The following is a 26,480-nucleotide window of genomic DNA, read 5'->3' on the forward strand; positions in this document are numbered from 1 at the left end:
GGTCCCGTTCCCCCTTCACTCGGGCTCTGTCTCTCCCTCAGCGGCTTCCAATCGCGCCTCCCAGCCCTCTCGCAGTCCGGTCCTTTCCTCCCCCGGCTGCGGCTGAGTTCTCCGCGGTTTTATTTATTTTTATATCTTCCCGCGCCTTACGATCCCGGTCGCAGCGCCTCGTGGCCTCGGTAGCTGCCCGGCCTTTTTCGCCGGTCGCGGTCTAGCTGTCTCACGACGCTGTTGCGTCTCCCAGCCCGCTTGTAGCCCGGTCTCTCACACCGGCTGCGTTCCCGCTTGTAGCCCGGTCTCTCACACCGGCTGCATTCCCGCTTGTACCGCGGCTTCCGTGCCCTACACTGCCCCAGTCTCAGCGCCTCTGGGCCCGACTTCTGTCCGGCTCCTTTCCCCCGACCGTGGTCGAGTTCACCGCCCTTATCCTCCGTTTCTTTTTATTTTCCCCCTACTCACAGTCAACGTGGCCGACTTGCTTCTCTTGGCTGATCGGCTCACTCACCGCCGTGGCAGAAGGGACAATAACAGCCTGTTGCTGATGGAAGGCTTCGTGTCTGAATCCTTCCTTCTTCCTTGCTCTGCAGACTCGAGTCTTCTCTCAGCCGAACGACGAGGGCGGGTGCCTCTTCTCGACGCTCGTTAACTGCTTCGGGTGTGTCGCTGCCGCAGGGTAAGATCGAACCCGTCACCACTGTAAAGTCTGTGGGTTATATGGTGAATTAATACACAGACTACAAGAGTAACTTTAACAGGACTTTACTATTCGAAGGTCAGGGCGAATCTGCCCAATAAATCCTTACACAGCACTTATATACCGGTGTGGTCACTCCCGGTATTACAGTATACAGCAGCCAAGATAAAGTAGTGCAACACCTAAAATAGTTCTCTTAAAGGTGGACGGTTACATACAATAGTTCTCTTAAAGGTAGAACGGTTACATACACTACACAGCCCCAACCAGCCAATTTTGTAAGCAGACCTCATGGCCTAGAAATTCATGTGGGCTACGCCACCCGTTAACACCTTAAGAGGGCGCTAAGTGTGTCGGAAGCCACTGGCCACGCCTCCCGCTACATTCAGCGGGACGCTAATGGCGGCGCTAGCCGTTAGCGCTGTGCCGCTACCGATGACGTCACCGGTGTGCGCAATGCCCCGCTAACGCCCCGATCGCGATATTTAGATGCGCCCCCTGCTTTAATGCCGGGCGCTATTTGCGACCGGTTCAGGGGGGCCTACCTGCGGCGGTAGAGGCGCTAATTAAAGGAGAGGTGCGGGGCGGCCATTTTTGTTGCTGGCCGCCTGCCAGCACACCTCCGCGCTGCCGTCCCCGGCCTCCTGAGCCCCCCCCCGCCCCCCCGCAGAGTGCCGACTGCGTTCCAAGAGCCCGGCACTTCTCCTCGGTGCCGGGCTCTTTTGCCGGCATGTTGCGCAGCGATATTCAGTTGCAGCGCCCCAAGAGGGATGCGGGGCGCCTCCAGTAGTGCCGCGCTTCCCTCTGGGGCGCGCCAACTGAATTTCCGGCGGGCGGTCGCGACTGCTTCCGGGGTGCTACTTTTAGCACCCTGGCAAGGCTGGCGCCCCAAACGGGGCTATCGTGAATTTCTAGGCCCATGTGCCTTATGATCTGGAGTGCACCTTTTTCTACCCAATATCTAGTTAAACAATAGTGAGACCAAGGGATCGTAACAGTGAACCCACACTCTACACTGAGTACTGGAATGTCCCAAGTACCACCACGTGATACTTCTCTTATCCAAGGGTATAATGGATAAACACACTTACCAAATCGAGACACATGCTTTGGTTTTACTGTCACTGTCCATTCTGCCTGGTGTGTGGGGGTGAGGTTACTGTCCATTCTGCCTGGTGTGTGGGGGTGAGGTTACTGTCCATTCTGCCTGGTGTGTGTGGGGCTGAGGTTACTGTCCAGTCTGCCTGGTGTGTGGGGGTGAGGTTACTGTCCATTCTGCCTGGTGTGTGTGGGTGAGGTTACTGTCCATTCTGCCTGGTGTGTGGGGGTGAGGTTACTGTCCATTCTGCCTGGTGTGTAGGGGTGAGGTTACTGTCCATTCTGCCTGGTGTGTGGGGGTGAGGTTACTGTCCATTCTGCCTGGTGTGTGGGGGTGAGGTTACTGTCCATTCTGCCTGGTATGTGTGGGGTGAGGTTACTGTCCATTCTGCCTGGTGTGTGTGGGGGTGAGGTTACTGTCCATTCTGCCTGGTGTGTGTGGGGGTGAGGTTACTGTCCATTCTGCCTGGTGTGTGTGGGGTTGAGGTTACTGTCCATTCTGCCTGGTGTGTGGGGCTGGGGTTACTGTCCATTCTGCCTGGTGTGTGGGGCTAAGGTTACTGTCCATTCTGCCTGGTGTGTGGGGGTGAGGTTACTGTCCATTCTGCCTGGTGTGTGTGGGGGTGAGGTTACTGTCCATTCTGCCTGGTGTGTGTGGGGGTGAGGTTACTGTCCATTCTGCCTGGTGTGTGTGGGGGTGAGGTTACTGTCCATTCTGCCTGGTGTGTGTGGGGCTGAGGTTACTGTCCATTCTGCCTGGTGTGTGTGGGGGTGAGGTTACTGTCTGTAGTGGCGCTTCTTAGTTTCCAAACAGGCAGCCACTGAGCTGTGGGGCTTTTAACAACGAGTAGACGCGTGTCGAAATAAAACGTTCCCAAACGTAGCTTTGTCTTTTAAACTGTTTACTATAACACTTTACGAACAGAATTACAAAGCAAACACGTATAAACGAACACGGTCAAAAACTGTATTGCTCCAAACCTCTCAACTTCTGCCTCCTTCAGCCACGTGGAGTTTAAACTGTAAAATGGCTGCATACCATGTGTGGCTTAGGGACTGTACCATTGTGGCAAGAATGAAGGGGGTGTCTCGGACTATACTACTGGAGCAAGAAAATAGGGGGTTTCTTAATACAATAAGTCAATCAGGTCAGTTAACTGTATTATGCTATTTAACCAATATTTTAAAGTATTTTCTTAAGCTTTTATGGCTCTTACATTCCGGCCCCTAATTGACTAGGCACATGAAGCGTATCAATTACTCAAACATTAAGAGTCATAAACTAATGAGTTCAACATATTTACAATATAAGTGTCCACTTTTTTCGTTCAGGAGCTTTTCACGCTGCTTCTTGTAGCAGGCAGAGCTTTGTGATCGGTCTTTCCAGGGTACTGGTCTTGGTTTGCAAACAAACGCGACGAACGACGCCTCTGGAGTCTGGCATGGTCTTAATTAATTTTCCCATCAACCAAGAATTTCTAGGGGCTGAATCATCCACGATTAAGACAATGTCTCCGACAATGAAGTTCCTCTTTATTTTGGACCATTTTTGACGCTCCTGTAGCAGAGGTAAGTATTCTCTTGTCCATCTGGTCCAGAAAAGGTCTGACATATACTGAACTTGCCTCCACTTCCGACGGGCATACAGATCTTCCTTTTTGAAGACTCCCGGGGGCATGGCTGGCTGTGTTTTCAACAACAACAGGTGGTTCGGAGTCAGGGCTTCGAGGTCATTGGGATCATCTGATGTCTTAGTTATCGGTCGGTCATTAATGATGGCTTCGACCTCGCACAGAACGGTTTGGAGTCCCTCGTCGTCGAGCGCTTGCTGCTTCAGTACAGAACTGAGTAGTTTTCTTACGGTGCGTATCTGTCTTTCCCAGACACCTCCATGGTGGGATGCAGCCGGAGGATTGATGATCCACTTAATTCCTGTTTGAGTCATGGCTTCCTGTATTTTAAGCCGATTCCAACCTTCAATAGCTTCCCGTAGTTCTCTCTCCGCTCCGACGAAATTAGTGCCATTATCAGAACGCACAATGGACACCTGACCTCTTCTACAGACAAAGCGCCGCAAGGCGTTAATACAGGAATCAGTGTCAAGCGTGTGTGCCACCTCAATATGAACTGCTCTGATGGTCAAACAAGTGAAAAGCACACCATATCTCTTGACAAGGCTCCGTCCTCGCTTTACCTCGAAAGGCCCGAAATAGTCCACCCCTACGTTTGTAAATGGGGGCTTGTCTGGTAACAAACGGTCTTCAGGCAGGTCTGCCATTTTCTGCTCCCCAGCTCTAGCGTGTAACCGTCTGCAAACAATGCATTCAGAGAGTATTTTTCTTATTACAGAATTAGCTCCTGGAATCCAGTATCTTTGTCTTAGCTTCGCAAGCACGTGATTCCTCCCACTGTGTCCAATACTCTGGTGTATATGCTGAAGAATGAGGGTAGCAACCCGGAGGTCCTTAGAAAGGATAGCAGGATGCTTGGCCTCCTCTGGCATAGCAGATTTGTTTAGTCTCCCTCCCACCCTCAGTACTCCATCTTGCAGTGTAGGATCCAGCTTGTAGATATGACTACCTTTCTTGATTGGAGTATTTCGCTGTAAAGCTTCGATTTCTTCTGGGTATCTTTGTCTTTGACTGAAGCAAACTACCTCCATCTCAGCCTTGGCCAAATCCTCCACGGTCAGTGAATTCTTACCCAATGTGGTCTTGTGCTGATGCATATACTGCTGTAGAAGCATTCTCTGCTTATCGGGGTTACTTTCAGACTGACTGATAGTGGCTCGGTACTCTTTTCTCTTACCGCTCAGGTGTAGCAGCAACTCTTTCAACCTTAGAAACCATGCAACTGCTTTCCTCAACTGGTGCCATCCTGAGAAATGGTTAACAAGCTTGTTCACTGTGTCAAAGTTCTCTTTCGTAGTTATGAGATTTACTGTGACTGATCTCTTGACTTCGACGTCGTCTTCAGCAATCTGACTTGGCATATCTGGTCTTTCTGGCCATGATCTCTCTGTTTCCAGCAGATAACTTGGGCCTTGTATCCAAGTTTCACTCCTCATGAAGTTTTCAGCCTTCAATCCCCGTGAGGCTTGATCTGCTGGGTTTAATGAGGTGTTTACATACCTCCATTGAGATGGTTGTGTAGCTTCTCTAATGGATGAGATTCTGTTTGCTACGAAGGTCTTGAAGCGTATCTTCTCATTCTGTATATACTTCAGCACCGTCGTGCTATCCGTCCAGAAGACAGATTCTTCTAGTGGGAGCTATAACTCTTTCCGCGTCGCCTGGTCAACTTTAACTGCAACAACCGCTGCCGTCAACTCCAGTCTCGGGATGGTGACCTGCTTCAGCGGAGCCACCCTGGATTTCCCCATGAGGAAGGCACAATGTTTCTGGCCCTGTTGATTTGTCAGCAAGAGGTAAGTAGCCGTGCCATAGCCGTCCTCACTGGCGTCCGAGAAATGATGTAGTTGAGCCGTCTTTGTAACTCCAAAACTCACGGGCTTGATGCATCTACTGACGTTGAAGCTAGAAAGATGTTGCAAATCTGTCAACCATCTGTGCCATCTCTGAGCTCGACCTTCTGGGATATCTTCATCCCATCCTCTCTTGTCTCTACACAGCTCTCGTAGCATCAGCTTCACTGGCAGAATGAGTGGTGCCAGGAATCCAAGAGGGTCGTAGATGGAACTGACCACGGAGAGAATCCCTCGTCTTGTGGATGGTCTTTCGTTCACCATTATCCTGAAGTTGAACGTGTCTGACTCAATGCACCATTGTACACCAAGAGCTCTCTTGATAGGAAGGACATCGTGGCTCAGGTCCAGATCTTTGACTTCAGTGGCTCTTTCCTTTTCTGGGATAGAAGCTAGAACTGCTCTGCTGTTGCTTATCCACTTAGTCAGATGGAATCCTCCATTCGAACACAGAGTTCTAAGGTCTCTTGACAGTGCGATGGCATCGTCTTCTGTTGACACGGACTTCAGACAGTCATCGACATAAAAGTTTCTGAAGATTGTCTCCACAGCCTCTGATGATGCTTTGCCTTTGCCATCTTCTGCAGTTTTTCTGAGAGCGTAGCTTGCACAGCTGGGAGATGATGTGGCTCCGAACAAGTGTACGGCCATTCTACATTCCACCATCGCTTGACTAACGTCGCCATCTAGCCACCAAAGGAAACGCAGAAGATCAGCATCTTCATCAGGGATTCTGACTTGGTAGAACATTGATTCTATGTCTGCCATCATGGCAACGAGCTCTTGTCTAAACCTAGTCAAGACGCCAATGAGGGTATTAGTAAGATCAGGACCTTGAAGCAGCTGGTCATTCAGTGAAGTTCCTCTGAATGAGGCGGCGCAGTCAAACACTACACGGATCTTTTTCTTCTTTGGGTGATACACACCGTGATGAGGAATGTACCAGACCCTTCCATCGTCTCTGTTCAACTGTTCCTCGGGCACTTTTACAGCATAGCCTTTCGCTATGATGTTTCTCATGAAGCCTTTGTAGTCTTCGTGAAAGTCAGGGTTCTTGTTCAGCTTTCTCTTTAGACTGATGGCGCGTTGCTCTGCTATGCAGCGATTGTTTGGCATCTTCGCGGTCTGTCTTCTCAGTGGCAAACCAATGTGATAGTGGCCATCAATGAACTGTGTAGACCTTGTCATCAAATCCATGAACTGATGGTCTTCTTGTGACATCTCTGTCTTTTCCTCACAGCTGCGTTCTGAAAAGTCTGCGTTGAACTGCTGTATCAACAGCTCTTCAATGCTTGCGATAGAGATGCGATTAACTGTGACATTTTGTCGTTCCTCCTTGTTCGACTTGTTGCCATCATCTCTCCTTACCGGTCCATTGACTACCCGTCCAAGGGCTGTCCTGACGGCGTAGGGTCCGTCATCCTTGCTGTTTATCACCTGCCATGGCTCCATAGTTTTGTAGGCATTGGTTCCAATTAATAGGCCAATTTCTGCTTCAATGTATGGGAGACGCACCTTTTCTAGGTAAGGCCATCTATCCACATCCTTCTGCAGGGCTAAGTTCCCTATTCTAACAGGAATCTCCCTCTGTGTGAAAACATTAGGCAGGTCTATGAAGTCCTTCTCTTCAAGTCCACACACTTCTAAGTCTGACAGGATATAACTTTGCATTGACTTCTCATGACCCATGGTGCGTAATAGGATTTCTGTTCTTCTGCCTCTAACGTTCAGCTGTCGCATGAGTGATTCTGTGCAGAACGTTGCTGAACTACCTGGATCCATGAAGGCGTAAGTCTCCACAAGCTTCTCGCTCCTCTTAGACTTGATCTTTACTGGTACGATGGCAAGAATACAATCACTGTCACCGGCCCCAGTGAGTCCACAAGTCTCTGGTTCTAGCGACACCAGAGCGCTTGAAACAACCTTCTCGTCGGTATTGTTTTCTTCACTCTTCTTAGAGACTTGTTCTTCTTTATGGATATGCAGCAGACTGGGATGTTTCCGAGTGCACTCTCTGCATGTTGTTCTTTGCTTACAGTTTCTACTCAGGTGCCCCTGAGAGAGACATCCAAAACATAGGCCGTTGTACTTCAGGAATTCGATTCTGTCCTTATGTGGCTGTGCTTTGATGTCGCTGCAGAAATCCAATGTATGATTCTTCTGGCAGAATAAGCATGGCTTCTGAAAGGCATTAGCAGGCGTCACTGTGCTGCTCTTTTTGGGAGATGAGTTCTGGGGCCTTTCTTCCTCGGCCTGAGTGACGATAGTTGCAAAGCTGCTTCCCCTGGAACCACCTTTCCTGAGAGTCTTTGATTCAACAGGCTTGGCTTTCACTCTTCCATCGGTGGTCGGGCTGACGTCCTGGATGTTTCCAAACAATGGGTCCCTAGCAATTTTAGCCTGTTTGTCTATGAAATTCACTAAGTCTGCAAACCTGGCTCTACTTTTCCGTCTCTCCATTATCTCAAAGGCTGTTCTTCTCCATTGTTCTCTCATCCTGTAAGGAAGCTTAGAGATGATGATTCTCATAGTCGTAGGATTGTCCATCTCTTCCATGAATTCAACATCCTCCATGGTGTTGCGACATCCTATGAGGAAAAGAACATATGCGTTCAATGCCTCTCCGTCCTCCGATCTGATCTGTGGCCACTTGGTAGCCTTTTCAATATATGCAGTGGCTATCTTCAGCTCGTTACCATAGTGCTCCTGCAGCAACTTCCTGGCTTCTATGTATCCCCGGTCCGGTCTCATGTGTTCACAGCTTCTGACCAGGTCTTGTGGTTTACCACTGGTGTACTGTCCCAGGTAGTACAACTTATCACTGCTGCTCTCTGTTTTGGAGTCAATGGCTTGTTCAAAGTATCTGATGAAGGGCTTATACTTGAGTGGGTCGCCTTGGAACACTGGTATGTCTCTTTGAGGGAGTCGAAACAGATTCTGTTGTTTTACAAGCATCTCTGTAATTTCGTTCTGACGTTGCATCACTCGGTATAGGCTTCTCCCTGTGTCTTCAGGCCTCTGGTGGTCATCAGCAGGGTCTAGTCTAGACCGTCTGACGTCTGGGGTAGCATCACGTGCTCCTGTTAGTGGAGAGGCCACTCTTCCATGCTGTAATGCCAGGGGATTGCCTTCGGACTCTCTTGTAACTCTTGAAGGTGCCCTGGATCCAACTCTCTGTGACAACATTGACTGGCAGTATTCGCTCCCGCCGTCCCGTGAGCCTTCATAATCTTCATACGCACTCAACCTGGCGTCTGAGACCGCGATAGCTGTTTTTATCTCCAGCTGTTCTTTCTTTGCCTGCACCTGGGCCTGTTGGGCCTGCAGTTGGGCCTGCACTTGGGCCTGCAGTTGGGCCTGTTGGGCCTGCAGTTGGGCCTCTTGGACCTGCAGTTGGGCCTCTTCCCGTTCAAGAGCTTGCTTCTCCACTAAAGATGCTGCGCGCGCCATCAACGCCGCCCGTTCAACCTCCTCTCTCATGCGTCGCGACGAGCTTGTGGTAGAAGCGATTGACCTGCGTCCAGAAACAGAGCTACCTTCTTTTCGATTTTTGCTCGGTCTGGCGGAAGTCTCTGAAATGCTATCGTCTGGTCCGACTTCATCGTCAACTTTATCTTTCTCTGCTGTATCAGCATCTTGACGAATCTTTAACATCCACTGTTCTGTGGCCTTGATATAGTCCTTAATGCTGGTTGATTTAAGATCAAACCAGTTGTGCTGATCAGCGTTTCCCTCTTCTTCAGACAGAAGTGCTAATACATCTTCATTGAGTACATTAAATTCTTCATGCAGCTTGGAGAAATCGTAATACATTATGTCTTCAGCTTTCTTAATATTAGCATTATCTTCCATGAGACGATCAATTATCTTCATTTTTCCAGTTATCTGAGCTAATTTAGCCTTCCTTGCACCTATGCTTCTATGTAACTTCTCTTCCATTGCCTTTGGGGGGAGCTTTATTTCCCTCTTTTGGCCAGCAATCCTTCTGGCTGGGGGAAGCTCCTGGCTCCGTAAGGCCTCGGCCATTTTACCCACAGCTCTTATTTAGCTTCTCAATAGAATGAACAAAGCAAGTAACAGTCACTGTACCTTCGCTTTCTTATATTGTCGTCTGGCTCCGTGACCATTCATGTATACGTTCGCCGACGATTCCGTCCTTTCCTTCTTAGGGAGCAAGTTTTTGACTAATGTAGTGGCGCTTCTTAGTTTCCAAACAGGCAGCCACTGAGCTGTGGGGCTTTTAACAATGAGTAGACGCGTGTCGAAATAAAACGTTCCCAAACGTAGCTTTGTCTTTTAAACTGTTTACTATAACACTTTACGAACAGAATTACAAAGCAAACACGTATAAACGAACACGGTCAAAAACTGTATTGCTCCAAACCTCACAACTTCTGACTCCTTCAGCCACGTGGAGTTTAAACTGTAAAATGGCTGCATACCATGTGTGGCTTAGGGACTGTACCATTGTGGCAAGAATGAAGGGGGTGTCTCGGACTATACTACTGGAGCAAGAAAATAGGGGGTTTCTTAATACAATAAGTCAATCAGGTAAGTTAACTGTATTATGCTATTTAACCAATATTTTAAAGTATTTTCTTAAGCTTTTATGGCTCTTACACTGTCCATTCTGCCTGGTGTGTGGGGGTGAGGTTACTGTCCATTCTGCCTGGTGTGTGTGGGGGTGAGGTTACTGTCCATTCTGCCTGGTGTGTGTGGGGCTGAGGTTACTGTCCATTCTGCCTGGTGTGTGGGGCTGAGGTTACTGTCCATTCTGCCTGGTGTGTGTGTGGGGCTGAGGTTACTGTCCATTCTGCCTGGTGTGTGTGGGGGTGAGGTTACTGTCTATTCTGCCTGGTGTGTGGGGGTGAGGTTACTGTCCAGTCTGCCTGGTGTGTGTGGGGCTGAGGTTACTGTCCATTCTGCCTGGTGTGTGTGGGTGAGGTTACTGTCCATTCTGCCTGGTGTGTGGGGGTGAGGTTACTGTCCATTCTGCCTGGTGCGTGGGGGTGAGGTTACTGTCCATTCTGCCTGGTGTGTGGGGGTGAGGTTACTGTCCATTCTGCCTGGTGTGTGTGGGGGTGAGGTTACTCTTCAGTCTGCCTGGTGTGTGTGGGGGTGAGGTTACTCTCCAGTCTGCCTGGTGTGTGGGGGTGAGGTTACTGTCCATTCTGCCTGGTGTGTGTGGGGGTGAGGTTACTCTCCAGTCTGCCTGGTGTGTGGGGCTGAGGTTACTGTCCATTCTGCCTGGTGTGTGGGGGTGAGGTTACTGTCCATTCTGCCTGGTGTGTGTGGGGGTGAGGTTACTGTCCATTCTGCCTGGTGTGTGTGGGGGTGAGGTTACTGTCCATTCTGCCTGGTGTGTGTGGGGGTGAGTTTACTGTCCATTCTGCCTGGTGTGTGTCGGGGTGAGGTTACTGTCCATGCTGCCTGATTTGTGGTTAATGACAGCAGTGTTGATTCTGACTGAAATCCGTTGCAGGAAGGGGAGCGGATGATTAACGCTGGGCATTACGCTGTTAATGAGGTTGAACCCCGGATGAAGCAGATTCAAGACCTGTGGAATGTACTGCTGGAGAACTGCCATGAGAAGAGGTCCAAGTTGGTGGATGCACACAAGGTGCTTGACTGTTATCAGACTCTTGTACCATTGATCTCACTCTGAGCGTTCACATTGGTAATATTACTTCAGCTGCCTGCTGGCTTCACACTGACTCATCTCTCTCTGCGAGACACTGCCTCTGGCTGGGGTACGGTTCCACCTGCACTGCTGCCCGCTATGAGATTGAAGAGACTAGGTCTATATTCTCTAGAGTTTAGAAGAATGAGAGGTGATCTCATTGAAACATACAAAATTCTTACAGGGCTTGACAGGGTAGATGCAGAGAAGGGGTTTCCCCTGGCCGGGGAGTCTAGAACCAGGGGTCACAGTCTCAGAATAAGGGGTCGGCCATTTAGGACTGAGATGAGGAGAAATTTCTTCACTCAGAGGGTGGTGAATCTTTGGAATTCTCTACTCCAGAGGTTTGTGGAAACTCAGTCGTTGAGTATATTCAAGGCAGAGATCGATAGATTTTTGGATACTAAGGGAATCAAGGGATATGGGGATAGAGTGTGAAGGTGGAGTTGAGGTAGAAGATCAGCCACGATCTTATTGAATGGTCTATTCCTGCTCCTAGTTCTTTTGTTCTATGTTATGTTCTAATACCTCCCCCATGTGGCAACCCACTCTTTACATGTGAGTCTACACAGTGAGCATTGGCAGGATATTGGACCATGGGGGCATCACTGAGGCCAGTCCTATAGTCACACATTGGTGCACTCATCAGCAGCAGTCACTGGATAGTGATCAGGAGGGAGCCCTTGCTAATCCTCTCCTGTTCTAACCTCAGGTTATTGCCCCCACTTCTAGCTCCCCACTCAGTACGTGCTTCAGGGAATGCTGCAACCGTGAGACTTTTTGTAAATGTAAAATCTAATCTAGTGAAATGTTTATTCTTTCTGATCTCTAAATTGCTGTCGATGATCTTGGTGTGGTGAGGAGTTCTGTTTCACCGACCCCCAACAGAAGCATAGGAAACTGCGATAAGTCACAAAGCAGAGCTCTCAGTTTCTTTTGAAGCAAACTGGTGAGCCGGGGCCCGTTGGTGAGTCCCTTGGTCGGTGGGTGACCTTTCTAGTGTGGTCCTATACTGTACTGAGCAGAATAACCCAGGTTAGCTCACCCCACCCAGGCTGCACACACAATTTGATGGCCTTGAGTGCCCCTGGGCTGGGGCAGGAGACTCTGAGACTCCGTGAGGGTCTGCCCTGCTGCCTCTGGGGAGGGTCCGTGCCTGCTGGGCCGGGAGGGGCCACGCACGCTGCGGGGGTGGGGCCGCGTGCACTGAAAAGGAGGGGCCACGTGCAGTGGGGGGGAGGTGCCGCATGCGCTGGGGGAGGGGCTGTGCGCGTGCAGATGCCGTTGATGTTCAGAGAGCTGTCATGGGTTAATTATTAACGTTTCCTTCTCTTTAACCCTGGAGGCCCTGCACTTCCAGCGAAGCATCGACGATGTAGAGAAGTGGCTGAATGAGGTAGAGAAGCAACTGGATCAACCTGCCCATGGCACCGACCTGGTGTCCGTGAAGAACCTGCTCAACAAACAAGAAGATCTGGAGGAGGACATCAGCAGCTACGTGGAGAGGATGCAGGGGTTACTTGACCAGGCTGAGGAGTTTGTCCGTGAAAATCACTTTCTGTCCAAGGAGATGCGAGACAGAGTTGGTGTTGTACTCGAGAGGTAAGCACAGAGATTAAGACAGTCAATGATGTGCCCTGCCAACTGGGAATGACTCAGCTTCACTCCCAGGCGACTCCCAGCTTCACTCCCACCTTCAATCCCAGCTTCACTCCCAGGCCACTCCAAGTCCACTCCCAGCTTCACTCCCAGGCCACTCCCACCTTCAATCCCAGGCCACTCCCACCTTCAATCCCAGGCCACTTCCACCTTCAATCCCAGTCCACTCCCAGCTTCAATCCCAGGCCACTCCCAGCTTCAATCCCAGGCCACTCCCGGCTTCACTCCCACCTTCAATCCCAGCTTCAATCCCAGGCCACTCCCAGCTTCAATCCCAGCTTCACTCCCACCTTCAATCCCAGGCCACTCCCAGCTTCACTCCCAGCTTCACTCCCAGCTTCACTCCCACCTTCAATCCCAGGCCACTCCCAGCTTCACTCCCAGCTTCACTCCCAGCTTCACTCCCAGCTTCACTCCCACCTTCAATACCAGCTTCAATACCAGGCCACTCCCAGCTTCAATCCCAGCTTCACTCCCACCTTCAATCCCAGGCCACTCCCAGCTTCACTCCCAGCTTCACTCCCAGCTTCACTCCCACCTTCAATACCAGCTTCAATACCAGGCCACTCCCAGCTTCAATCCCAGCTTCACTCCCACCTTCAATCCCAGGTCACTCCCAGCTTCACTCCCAGCTTCACTCCCAGGCCACTCCCACCTTCAATCCCAGCTTCAATCCCAGCTTCACTCCCAGCTTCACTCCCAGCTTCACTCCCACCTTCAATCCCAGGTCACTCCCAGCTTCACTCCCAGCTTCACTCCCAGCTTCACTCCCAGGCCACTCCCAGCTTCACTCCCAGCTTCACTCTCAGGCCACTCCCACCTTCACTCCCAGCTTCACTCTCAGGCCACTCTCAGCTTCACTCCCACCTTCACTCCCACCTTCACTCCCACCTTCACTCGCACCTTCACTCCCACCTTCAATCCCAGGCCACTCCCAGCTTCACTCCCAGCTTCAATCCCAGGCCACTCCCAGCTTCACTCCCACCTTCACTCCCAGCTTCAATCCCAGGCCACTCCCAGCTTCACTCCCACCTTCACTCCCAGGCCACTCCCAGCTTCACTCCCAGGCCACTCCCAGCTTCAATCCCAGGCCACTCCCAGCTTCAATCCCAGGCCACTCCCAGCTTCAATCCCAGGCCACTCCCAGCTTCACTCCCACCTTCAATCCCAGCTTCAATCCCAGGCCACTCCCAGCTTCAATCCCAGCTTCACTCCCACCTTCAATCCCAGGCCACTCCCAGCTTCACTCCCAGCTTCACTCCCAGCTTCACTCCCACCTTCAATACCAGCTTCAATACCAGGCCACTCCCAGCTTCAATCCCAGCTTCACTCCCACCTTCAATCCCAGGTCACTCCCAGCTTCACTCCCAGGCCACTCCCACCTTCAATCCCAGCTTCAATCCCAGGCCACTCCCAGCTTCACTCCCACCTTCAATCCCAGGTCACTCCCAGCTTCACTCCCAGCTTCACTCCCAGGCCACTCCCAGCTTCACTCCCAGCTTCACTCTCAGGCCACTCCCACCTTCACTCCCAGCTTCACTCTCAGGCCACTCTCAGCTTCACTCCCAGCTTCACTCCCAGCTTCACTCCCACCTTCACTCCCACCTTCACTCCCACCTTCACTCCCACCTTCAATCCCAGGCCACTCCCAGCTTCACTCCCAGCTTCAATCCCAGGCCACTCCCAGCTTCACTCCCACCTTCACTCCCAGCTTCAATCCCAGGCCACTCCCAGCTTCACTCCCACCTTCACTCCCAGGCCACTCCCAGCTTCACTCCCAGGCCACTCCCAGCTTCAATCCCAGGCCACTCCCAGCTTCAATCCCAGGCCACTCCCAGCTTCAATCCCAGGCCACTCCCAGCTTCAATCCCAGGCCACTCCCAGCTTCAATCCCAGGCCACTCCCAGCTCCAATCCCAGGCCACTCCCAGCTTCAATCCCAGGCCACTCCCAGCTTCAATCCCAGGCCATTCCCAGCTTCACTCCCACCTTCACTCCCAGCTTCAATCCCAGGCCACTCCCAGCTTCAATACCAGGCCACTCCCAGCTTCCCAGGCCACTCCCAGCTTCAATCGCAGCTTCACTCCCAGGCCACTCCGAGCTTCAATCCCAGCTTCACTCCCAGCTTCAATCCCAGGCCACTCCCAGCTTCAATCCCAGGCCACTCCCAGCTTCAATCCCAGGCCACTCCCAGCTTCAATCCCAGGCCACTCCCGGCTTCAATCTCAGGCCACTCCCGGCTTCAATCCTAGGCCACTCCCGGCTTCAATCCCAGGCCACTCCCGGCTTCAATCCTAGGCCACTCCCGGCTTCAATCCCAGGCCACTCCCGGCTTCAATCCCAGGCCACTCCCGGCTTCAATCCCAGGCCACTCCCAGCTTCAATCCCAGGCCACTCCCAGCTTCAATCCCAGGCCACACCCGGCTTCAATCCCAGGCCACTCCCGGCTTCAATCCCAGGCCACTCCCACCTTCACTCCCAGGCCACTCCCAGCTTCAATCCCAGGCCACTCCCAGCTTCAATCCCAGGCCACTCCCAGCTTCAATCCCAGGCCACTCCCGGCTTCAATCCCAGGCCAATCCCAGCTTCACTCCCGGCTTCAATCCCAGGCCACTCCCGGCTTCAATCCCAGGCCACTCCCGGCTTCAATCCCGGCTTCACTCCCAGGCCACTCCCGGCTTCACTCCCGGCTTCAATCCCAGGCCACTCCCGGCTTCAATCCCAGGTCAGCTACCCAGGCTGCGCGGGTGCCGTGGCTGCGCTCGTGCCCTGGGTGCACTCGTGTCCAGGCTGCGCTCATGCCCTGTGTGCCCTCGTGCTCAGGCTGGGCTCGTGCCCAGGCTGCGCTCGTGCCCAGGCTGCGCTCGTGCCCTGGTGCGCTCGTGCCCTGGCTGTGCTCATGTCCAGGCTGCGCTTGTGCCCTGGGTGCGCTCGTGCCCTGGGTGCGCTCGTGCCCTGGCTGCGCTCATGTCCAGGCTGCGCTCGTGCCCTGGGTGCGCTCGTGCCCTGGGTGCGCTCGTGCCCAGGCTGCGCTCATGCCCTGGGTGTGCTCGTGCCCAGGCTGCGCTCGTGCCCAAGCTGCGCTCGTGTCCTGGCTGCGCTCATGTCCAGGCTGCGCTCGTGCCCAGGCTGCGTTCGTGCCCAGGCTGCGCTCGTGCCCTGGGTGCGCTCGTGCCCAGGCTGCGCTCGTGCCCAGGCTGCACTCGTGCCCAGGCTGCGCTCGTGCCCTGGGTGCGCTCGTGCCCTGGCTGTGCTGCTTCCAACAGCCCCAGGTGCATGAAATCAGGGCCCAGTGACTGATCCATCCTGAATTTTGTTAATATTTCTGAACCAATTCCTTTTCTCCAGTTCTCGCTAACAGTTGATCCACATCCTCTAGTTCACAAACAGTCTCACCTCAAACATCATTTGTAAAAAAGCAAAGCAACATACTTAATATCTGCGCCATCCCTTCATCCTCCAGAACTAGATTCCTCCTTCATCCCTCCCCTCTCTCATTATTCTTCTACTCTTTAGATCCTTCTATTAGCTCTCACTATTTCCTTTTACATTATCTGCTGGCCATTTTCCCTCCCCATCTCTGTAACCTCCTCTAGCCCCATAACTAGATCTCTGCGCTCCTCCAATTCTGGCCCCTTGTGCATCCCCCACTTCCTTCACCCACCATTGGCGGCCGTGCCTTCAGCTGCCTGGGCCCTAAGCTCTGGAATTCCCTCCTTAAACTTCTCCACCTCTCTACCTCACTCTCCTCCTTTAAGATGCTCCTTAAAACCTACCTCTTTCACCTGTCCTTATGTGGCTCATCTTATGTTCATTAATAACTAGACATTCTTATTATGAACACAGCTAGCTTCTAGCTAGTCATTTATTCAGTACACGTTCTCTAGGTACAGTATCTGTAGAGATGCAGCATGTGTGCTCCTGTGTGCAGGCTGCCATCTTGACTGTTGCCTTGTGGGTAGCCTAGCCTCATGGGTAATGAAGTCTTAATATATATACAGCTGTATAGTGTAGTCTTATACATACAGCTATATACAGCTCTACACAGCTCTACGGCTCCACCTAGTGTCCACCATAGAATGACATGTTATTGATCATTACATCCCCCTTTCTTTGAGGTTTAACAAAATCAATATCAATCAACTTTCAAGAAAACAATAAAGATAATATCAGTAACACTTTTGTTAGTGCTCTATAAACATAAACATTTTCACAACAGTCAACACATTTTCAAAGCTTTACATTGTACTCAAAGATTAAGTCTATCAGGCTCTTTTACTTCACGTGTGGATCTTCTCAACACGGGTAAATCTGATGTGTCTTCATGAGATTGTTCTGGTGGTGAATGACAAGATGCAGTTGCGGCATTGTCATCAATCTGCTCTTGTATAGATCGAGGTCTCCTTGTGATCTTTGCTTGGAGAGGGTTTCAGTGTTTCCTTCACTCTTCATGCCATAACTCTCAATGTAGTCAATGCACTCTCGAAAAACTGCTGGCAGCTGGATCCCATCATACAGCATAGTCCTCTCAGCAGCCTCGGCTAATGGAACACCAAAGATTGGCCTGAGGGAAGAAGGAGTATCCACTGGAACTGCTTCCTGCTCTGGTGCAGGCTTCTTCTTTTTCTTTTTCTCTTTCCACTGCTTAACAACATCTGCTGCGGTTATATCTTTGGACTTTTTCTCCTTGTGTTTTTCCTCTTTGTGCTTTTCTTCCTTTGGCTTCTCTTTGACCTTAAAGTCTTTTTCTTTCTTCTTGGAGAAACTAGGCTTTTTGAAGACATGGATACCCTTTGGCCTTTTCATCCTTGATGGGCTCTCTGCTTCATCACCTGAGTCATCTGGTCTGCTTATGGCACAGTTTATACGGTAGCCTCTCTTGACCAGTTCTAAGTCTTCACAAGCTTTGTCACCTAGTATCAAATCAAGTCTTTCAGCCACAACAGAAAACATGAGATGATGCACTTTGTCTTTGACTGTCACTTTAAGTCTGCATACACCTAAGCCATCTATTTTCTGTCCATTATAGCTCTTCAGTAGTACTGACTTTTTCTGTATTTTGGGCTTTTCTTTCATATTTTTTATGTCACTCATACTGATTAAGTTTGCTTTTGCCCCAGTGTCCAGTTTCAATGTAACTAATGCTCCATTTATCTGCAGTGGGATCATCCATTTGTCCACTTTTACTGCATTGACTTTATGTTCAGCATTGTCCATTTCTGAGGGCTGCACATTTTCTGTATCTTTTTTGATATCGTCACATGACACCATTCCTACAAAAAATGTCTCACTTAAATCAGTGTCCTCAATCACATTAACTTGTTGCCCTTTCGTTGTTTTTACTTTTGAAAAGCATTGTTTGGCAAAGTGATTCTTTCCATTACACTTTGTGCACATTTTTCCAAATGCTGGGCATTGTTTTAACTGGTGTTTGTAACCACAGCGTTTACAATTAAAAATTTCATCCTCCGATCGCTTTTCATTTCTGTTCTGCCCATGTTTCTTCCCCTTATAGGACACAGCACCGACAGCAGCATTATCACTCATTACAATCGCATCATTATTGATTTCACTGAAAGTCTTCGCGTGCTTTCGAGCTAGCTCGCTGGCTTGGCATATTTTCACCGCATTTTCCAAATTTAGTTTGGTTTCTCTCAACAGACGTTCCCTGACTTTTTTATCATGAATACCAAACACAATCTGGTCACAAATCATGGATGCTTTGAGCTCAGAGAAATTACATGTCTGTGCTTTCAGTTTCAGATCTGGTATAAAGCTATCAAAAGTCTCATTTTGCTGCTGTGTCCGAGAACAGAAGATGTATCTTTCATAGGTCTCATTCTTTTTGGGAGAGCAATGTGCATCAAATTTTTTTAGCACATCTTCTAATTTTTCTCTGTTCTCCACTGCATTAAATACAAATGTATTAAATACCTCTATCGCCTGTGGGCCTGCAACCATAAGCAGCAACGCTATCTTCCTCGCGTCTGCCTTCGTACCGAATCCGATGGCTGCAATGTAGAGTTCGAATTGTTGTTTAAAAATCCGCCAATTGTAGTCGACATTTCCCTCGAGATTCAAATGCTCTGGTGGCTTCAAATTCTCCATGTCGCTTTTCACAATTTTCAGCAGATCTTCACCACCCTGGTACCATCTTATGTTCATTAATAACTAGACATTCTTATTATGAACACAGCTAGCTTCTAGCTAGTCATTTATTTAGTACACGTTCTCTAGGTACAGTATCTGTAGAGATGCAGCATGTGTGCTCCTGTGTGCAGGCTGCCATCTTGACTGTTGCCTTGTGGGTAGCCTAGTCTCATGGGTAATGTAGTCTTAATATATATACAGCTGGGTAGTGTAGTCTTATACATACAGCTATATACAGCTCTACGGCTCCACCTAGTGTCCACTATAGAATGACATGTTATTGATCATTACAGCTCAGTGTCAATTTCTGCCTGATAACCCGTCTGTGAAGCACCTTGGGACATTTTACTACATTAAAGGTGCTATATAAATGCAAGTTGTTGTTGTTCCCTTTTCGTCCTTCTAATCTCCCTATTCCCATCCTCACTACACTTTCTATGTTCCTCGGAATTATCTTTAGTATCGTGTGCCCCAATTTAATTGTTCACCTTCCTTTTCCATTTCAGATTAATTTTGAGCTCTCTATTTATCCATAGCTCGAGAGGGAGGGGGTACATTCTGGGGGGGTCTCCTGATTGACCGATGTAACTTTGGTCTTTACATTTGTTTTTTCCGGAAAGGTACGCAGACAAGAGCCGCCCCCCACATACACACAGAAATCCACCCCCTCTATCATTATTATGTACTCTATCCATCTCATATTTGAATATTTCCCACCACTGATCCTTCAAATCTGTTTGCTAAATTTTATGCCCACATCTCTCCGAATCCCCCGAATCTTAGCTTCACTGTTATTATTTCAATCAAGTCATTGAGGGCACGGCCCTCTTTTCATGGGGTGTGTCAGTTGTGTGGATTGCTTGAAGTCGCTGTGTTTTCCTTGGTTTTGATGAGCGCCTGTTGTATGTTGCTCAGGTACCGGGCACTGGGTGATCCAATCCAGGAAAGGCGCAGGAGTCTGGAGGCCAGTATGAGGCTGTACCAGTTCTTCCGGGATCTCGACGACGAGCTGGCCTGGGTTCAGGAGAAGCTCATGTTGGCTGCAATCAAGGATGCCGGACAATCGCTGAACACTGTGCAGAGCCTGCAGAAGAAGCACCAGGTGAGCTGATACCAGGCAAGGGTCTGTTCCAGTATGAGTGCGAGGGTCTGTTCCCGTACGAGCGCGAGGGTCGGTTCCAGTACGAGCGCGAGGGTCTGCTCCAGTATGAGTGCGAGGGTCTGTTCCAGTATGAGTGCGAGGGTCTGTTCCAGTACGAGTGCGAGGGTCTGTTCCAGTGCGAGTGCGAGGGTCTGTTCCAGTACGAGTGCGAGGGTCTGTTCCAGTACGAGTGCGAGGGTCTGTTCCAGTACGAGTGCGAGGGTCTGTTCCAGTATGAGTGCGAGGGTCTGTTCCAGTACGAGTGCGAGGGTCTGTTCCAGTACGAGTGCGAGGGTCTGTTCCAGTACGAGTGCGAGGGTCTGTTCCAGTACGAGTGCGAGGGTCTGTTCCAGTACGAGTGCGAGGGTCGGTTCCAGTACGAGTGCGAGGGTCGGTTCCAGTACGAGTGCGAGGGTCGGTTCCAGTACGAGTGCGAGGGTCGGTTCCAGTACGAGTGCGAGGGTCGGTTCCAGTACGAGCGCGAGGGTCAGTTCCAGTACGAGCGGGAGTGTCTGTTCCAGTACAAGTGCGAGGGTCTGTTCCAGTACAAGCGGGGGGGGGTCTGTTCCAGTACGAGTGTGAGGGTCTGTTCCAGTACGAGTGTGAGGGTCTGTTCCAGTACGAGTGCGAGGGTCTGTTCCAGTACGAGTGCGAGGGTCTGTTCCAGTACGAGTGCGAGGGTCTGTTCCAGTACGAGTGCGAGGGTCTGTTCCAGTACGAGTGCGAGGGTCTGTTCCAGTACGAGTGCGAGGGTCTGTTCCAGTACGAGTGCGAGGGTCTGTTCCAGTACGAGTGCGAGGGTCTGTTCCAGTACGAGTGCGAGGGTCTGTTCCAGTACGAGCGCGAGGGTCTGTTCCAGTACGAGCGGGAGGGTCTGTTCCAGTACGAGTGCGAGGGTCGGTTCCAGTACGAGCGGGAGGGTCTGTTCCAGTACGAGTGCGAGGGTCTGTTCCAGTACGAGTGCGAGGGTCTGTTCCAGTATGAGTGCGAGGGTCGGTTCCAGTACGAGTGCGAGGGTCTGTTCCAGTACGAGTGCGAGGGTCTGTTCCAGTACGAGCGGGAGGGTCTGTTCCAGTACGAGTGCGAGGGTCGGTTCCAGTACGAGTGCGAGGGTCGGTTCCAGTACGAGTGCGAGGGTCTGTTCCAGTACGAGTGCGAGGGTCGGTTCCAGTACGAGTGCGAGGGTCTGTTCCAGTACGAGTGCGAGGGTCTGTTCCAGTACGAGCGCGAGGGTCGGTTCCAGTACGAGCGCGAGGGTCGGTTCCAGCACGAGTGCGAGGGTCTGCTCCAGTATGAGTGCGAGGGTCTGTTCCAGTATGAGTGCGAGGGTCTGTTCCAGCACGAGTGCGAGGGTCTGCTCCAGTATGAGTGCGAGGGTCTGTTCCAGTACGAGTGCGAGGGTCTGTTCCAGTACGAGTGCGAGGGTCTGTTCCAGTACGAGTGCGAGGGTCTGTTCCAGTACGAGTGCGAGGGTCTGCTCCAGTACGAGTGCGAGGGTCTGTTCCAGTACGAGTGCGAGGGTCTGTTCCAGTACGAGTGCGAGGGTCTGTTCCAGCACGAGCGCTGTAGTGTATGTACCTTTAAGAGAGAACTACTTTTACAGCTCCTGTATACTGTAGTACCGGCAGTGACCACACCTGTATATAAGCCTTGAGCATGCCTCTGTACCCCCAGTCTTGAGACTACCCTACTCCAGTAAACACCTGTTGATTGTTAAGTTACAGCATCCGTTTAGTTATTGAAAAACATCATACTCTCAGAATCACGGATCTAACAAGCGCGAGGGTCTGTTCCAGTACGAGCGCAAGGGTCTGTTCCAGTGCGAGCGGGAGGGTCTGTTCCAGTACGAGCGGGAGGGTCTGTTCCAGTACGATCGGGAGGGTCTTTTCCAGTATGAGCGCGAGGGTCTGTTCCAGTACGAGCGGGAGGGTCTGTTCCAGTACGAGCGGGAGGGTCTGTTCCAGTACGATCGGGAGGGTCTTTTCCAGTATGAGCGCGAGGGTCTGTTCCAGTACGAGCGAGGGGTCTGTTCCAGTACGAGCGGGAGTGTCTGTTCCGGCACGAGCGGGCGGGTCTGTTCCAGTACGAGCGGGGGGGTCTGTTCCAGTACGAGCGTGAGTGTCTGTTCCAGTACGAGCGGGAGGGTCTGTTCCAGTACGAGCGGGAGGGTCTGTTCCAGTACGAGCGGGGGGGTCGGTTCCAGTACGAGCGCGAGGGTCTGTTCCAGTACAAGCGTGAGGGTCTGTTCCAGTACGAGCGGGAGTGTCTGTTTCAGTACGAGTGCGAGGGTCTGTTCCAGTACGAGCGGGAGTGTCTGTTCCAGTACGAGCGGGAGTGTCTGTTCCAGTACGAGCGGGAGTGTCTGTTCCAGTACGAGCGGGAGTGTCTGTTCCAGTACGAGCGGGAGTGTCTGTTCCAGTACGAGCGGGAGTGTCTGTTCCAGTACGAGCGTGAGGGTCTGTTCCAGTACGATCGCGAGGGTCTGTTCCAGTACGAGCGCGAGGGTCTGTTCCAGTACGAGCGGGGGGGTCTGTTCCAGTACGAGCGGGAGTGTCTGTTCCAGTACGAGCGCGAGGGTCTGTTCCAGTACGAGCGGGAGTGTCTGTTCCAGTACGAGCGTGAGGGTCTGTTCCAGTACGAGCGTGAGGGTCTGTTCCAGTACGAGCGGGAGGGTCTGTTCCAGTACGAGCGGGAGGGTCTGTTCCAGTACGAGTGTGAGGGTCTGTTCCAGTACGAGTGTGAGGGTCTGTTCCAGTACGAGTGTGAGGGTCTGTTCCAGTACGAGCGGGAGGGTCGGTTCCAGTACGAGCGGGAGGGTCTGTTCCAGTACGAGCGGGAGGGTCTGTTCCAGTACGAGCGGGAGGGTCTGTTCCAGTACGATTGGGAGGGTCTGTTCCAGTAGGATTGGGAGGGTCTGTTCCAGTACGAGCGGGAGGGTCTGTTCCAGTACGAGCGCGAGGGTCGGTTCCAGTACGAGCGCGAGGGTCGGTTCCAGTACGAGCGCCAGGGTCGGATCCAGTACGAGCCCGAGAGTCTGTTCCAGTACGAGCGGGAGGGTCTGTTCCAGTATGAGCGGGAGGGTCTGTTCCAGTACGAGCGCGAGGGTCTGTTCCAGTACGAGCGGGAGGGTCTGTTCCAGTACGAGCGCGAGGGTCTGTTCCCGTACGAGCGGGAGGGCCTGTTCCAATACGATCGGGAGGGTCTGTTCCCGTACGAGTGCGATTGTCTGTTCCAGTACGAGCGGGAGGGTCTGTTCCAGTACGAGCGGGGGGGTCGGTTCCAGTACGAGCGCGAGGGTCTGTTCCAGTACAAGCGGGAGGGTCTGTTCCAGTACAAGCGGGAGTGTCTGTTCCAGTACGAGTGCGAGGGTCTGTTCCAGTACGAGCGCGAGAGTCTGTTCCAGTACGAGCGGGAGTGTCTGTTTCAGTATGAGTGCGAGGGTCTGTTCCAGTACGAGCGGGAGTGTCTGTTCCAGTACGAGCGGGAGTGTCTGTTCCAGTACGAGCGGGAGTGTCTGTTCCAGTACGAGCGGGAGTGTCTGTTCCAGTACGAGCGGGAGTGACTGTTCCAGTACGAGCGGGAGTGTCTGTTCCAGTACGAGCGCGAGGGTCTGTTCCAGTACGAGCGCGAGGGTCTGTTCCAGTACGATCGCGAGGGTCTGTTCCAGTACGAGCGCGAGGGTCTGTTCCAGTACGAGCGGGGGGGTCTGTTCCAGTACGAGCGGGAGTGTCTGTTCCAGTACGAGCGCGAGGGTCTGTTCCAGTATGAGCGGGAGTGTCTGTTCCAGTACGAGCGTGAGGGTCTGTTCCAGTACGAGCGTGAGGGTCTGTTCCAGTACGAGCGTGAGGGTCTGTTCCAGTACGAGTGTGAGGGTCTGTTCCAGTACGAGTGTGAGGGTCTGTTCCAGTACGAGTGTGAGGGTCTGTTCCAGTACGAGCGGGAGGGTCTGTTCCAGTACGAGCGGGAGGGTCTGTTCCAGTATGAGCGGGAGGGTCTGTTCCAGTACGAGCGGGAGGGTCTGTTCCAGTACGATTGGGAGGGTCTGTTCCAGTAGGATTGGGAGCGTCTGTTCCAGTACGAGCGGGAGGGTCTGTTCCAGTACGAGTGCGAGGGTCGGTTCCAGTACGAGCGCGAGGGTCGGTTCCAGTACGAGCGCGAGGGTCGGATCCAGTACGAGCCCGAGAGTCTGTTCCAGTACGAGCGGGAGGGTCTGTTCCAGTATGAGCGGGAGGGTCTGTTCCAGTACGAGCGCGAGGGTCTGTTCCAGTACGAGCGGGAGGGTCTGTTCCAGTACGAGCGCGAGGATCTGTTCCCGTACGAGCGGGAGGGCCTGTTCCAATACGATCGGGAGGGTCTGTTCCCGTACGAGTGCGATTGTCTGTTCCAGTACGAGCGCGAGGGTCGGTTCCAGTACGAGATGGGGGTTCTGTTCCAGTACGAGCGCGAGAGCCTGTTCCAGTACGAGCGCGAGGGTCGGTTCCAGTACGAGATGGGGGTTCTGTTCCAGTACGAGTGGGAGGGCCTGTTCCAGTACGAGCGCGAGGGTCTGTTCCAGTACGAACACGAGGGTCTGTTTCAGTACGAGCGCGAGGGTCTGTTCCAGTACGAGTGTGAGGGTCTGTTCCATTACGAGCGCGAGGGTCTGTTCCAGTACGAGTGCGAGGGTCTGTTCCAGTACGAGCGCGAGGGACAGTAGTTCAGATGAACAGAAAAGTGATACAGACTCTGGAAGCAAGGAGCTGGGTTGTCTGAAACTACATAAGGTAACCAAAATGGAGGATCACCAGACTATCTGGGTTACACTCAAGATAGACGGAGTCCAAGTGAAAATGGAATTGGACACAGGATCAGCCCTAACAGTCATAAACCAAAGGGACTACAAGCAGCTATTTTCATATATACCCTTGAAAGCTACAGAGATTGTCTTGAAGACGTACACGGGGCAAAAAGTCTACCCCAAAGAAAAAATAAGGGTGAAAGTGATATACAAAGGCCAGGAAATACCTAAAATGGACATATATGTATTACCAGATGCAGGACCACCACTACTAGGACGTGAATGGATCCGGAAAATACAATTAGATTGGCATTCCATACAGGCACTGAAGGTTGAGGCCAAAAAGGATGACGACGTCACACCTGGACGACTGTCAAAAATGCTAACTGACGCAAAAGAAGTGTTCCAGGAGGGACTCGGAACACTAAAAGGCATAACAGCAACGATTAAAATAGAAGAAAATGCAAGCCCAAAATTTCTTAAGGCCAGACCAGTGCTTTATGCGATCCGACCAGCCGTCGAAGCAGAGCTGGAAGGGTTGGAACGTGCAGGAGTACTGTCCAAAGTAGACTGGAGCAAGTGGGCTACACCCATCGTTCCTGTAATGAAGAGGTCATTGAGTAATACGCCTGGGGAACCAAAGAAGGTCCGCATCTGTGGTGATTTTAAGGTGACAGTGAACCCAGTCCTTCACACGGTACAATATCTGCTTCCACGAATTGAGGATATTTTCACCTCGCTATCTGGAGGTAAACGCTTCACCAAAATTGATCTAGCCCAAGCGTACTTGCAAATGGAGGTAGAAGAAGCCCCGAAACAATACCTCACGATCAACACTCATAAAGGTCTCTACCAATACAACTGCTGGTGTTCAGGGTAGCATCGGCTCCGGCTATTTGGCAAAGGGTGATGGATCAAGTCCTGCAAGGGATTCCAGGGACCCAGTGTTATTTGGACGACATCCTGGTCATGGGCGAAAATGACAGTGATCACCTCGCCAACTTGGAGAAGGTGCTCACTAGATTAAAGGAATATGGGCTACGAGCTAATCGCCACAAGTGCGAGTTTTTCCAGAGGCAGATCTCGTATTGTGGCCATGTTATCGATGAAGAGGGGTTACATAAGTCTCCTGAAAAGATTGAGGCAGTAGTCAAGGCTCCAGCACCGGAAACTGTGTCACAACTGAGGTCGTTCCTCGGGCTGGTGAACTACTACCATAAGTTCTTACCAAATTTGTCTACAGTATTACACCCACTGAACAACCTACTGCAAACAGGGGTACCATGGAAGTGGAATGACGAACGTAAACGAGCTTTCCAGAAGTGCAAAGAATTGATCACATCAAAAGAGGTGTTGGCCCACTTCAACCCAGCACTACCAATTCGTTTGGCATGTGATGCATCACCCTATGGTATTGGAGCGGTGCTGTCGCACAAATTCCCAGACGGGTTGGAGAGGCCAGTAGCCTTTGCGTCTCGGTCATTAACCTCAGCCGAGCACAACTACGCCCAGATTGACAGGGAGGCCCTCAGCCTAGTATGGGGAGTAAAAAAATTCAACCACTATCTGCATGGGCAGAAGTTCACCTTGCTGACTGACCACCAACCACTTGTCTCCATCTTTAATCCAAAGAAGGGCGTTCCGGTGATGACTGCACAACGGTTACAAAGATGGTCCCTTTTTCTAGGGGCAAACCAATATGAAATAGAATACAAAGGCACGAAACAGCATGGGAACGCTGATGGGCTATCACGCCTGCCACTGCCTACTGTGGAGGAAGCACCAGCAGTGGACCCTA

The 26,480-nt window shown here is 51.6% G+C and overlaps 1 protein-coding gene across 1 annotated transcript in view; it reads left to right on the forward strand.

The window, feature by feature from the left end:
• sptbn5 (spectrin, beta, non-erythrocytic 5) overlaps nucleotides 1-26,480 on the forward strand; it is a 781,023-nt gene that overhangs the window by 396,469 nt on the left and 358,074 nt on the right. The window contains 3 exon segments of the mRNA XM_086003837.1: nucleotides 10,759-10,896; nucleotides 12,302-12,558; nucleotides 19,680-19,866. Coding sequence (XP_085859963.1) covers nucleotides 10,759-10,896; nucleotides 12,302-12,558; nucleotides 19,680-19,866 — 582 coding nt within the window.

This window comes from Somniosus microcephalus, chromosome 12 (genome assembly GCF_052327205.1).
Source record: "Somniosus microcephalus isolate GS21.2 chromosome 12, FLI_Smic_1.0, whole genome shotgun sequence".
NCBI classification, from domain to species: Eukaryota; Metazoa; Chordata; class Chondrichthyes; order Squaliformes; family Somniosidae; genus Somniosus; species Somniosus microcephalus.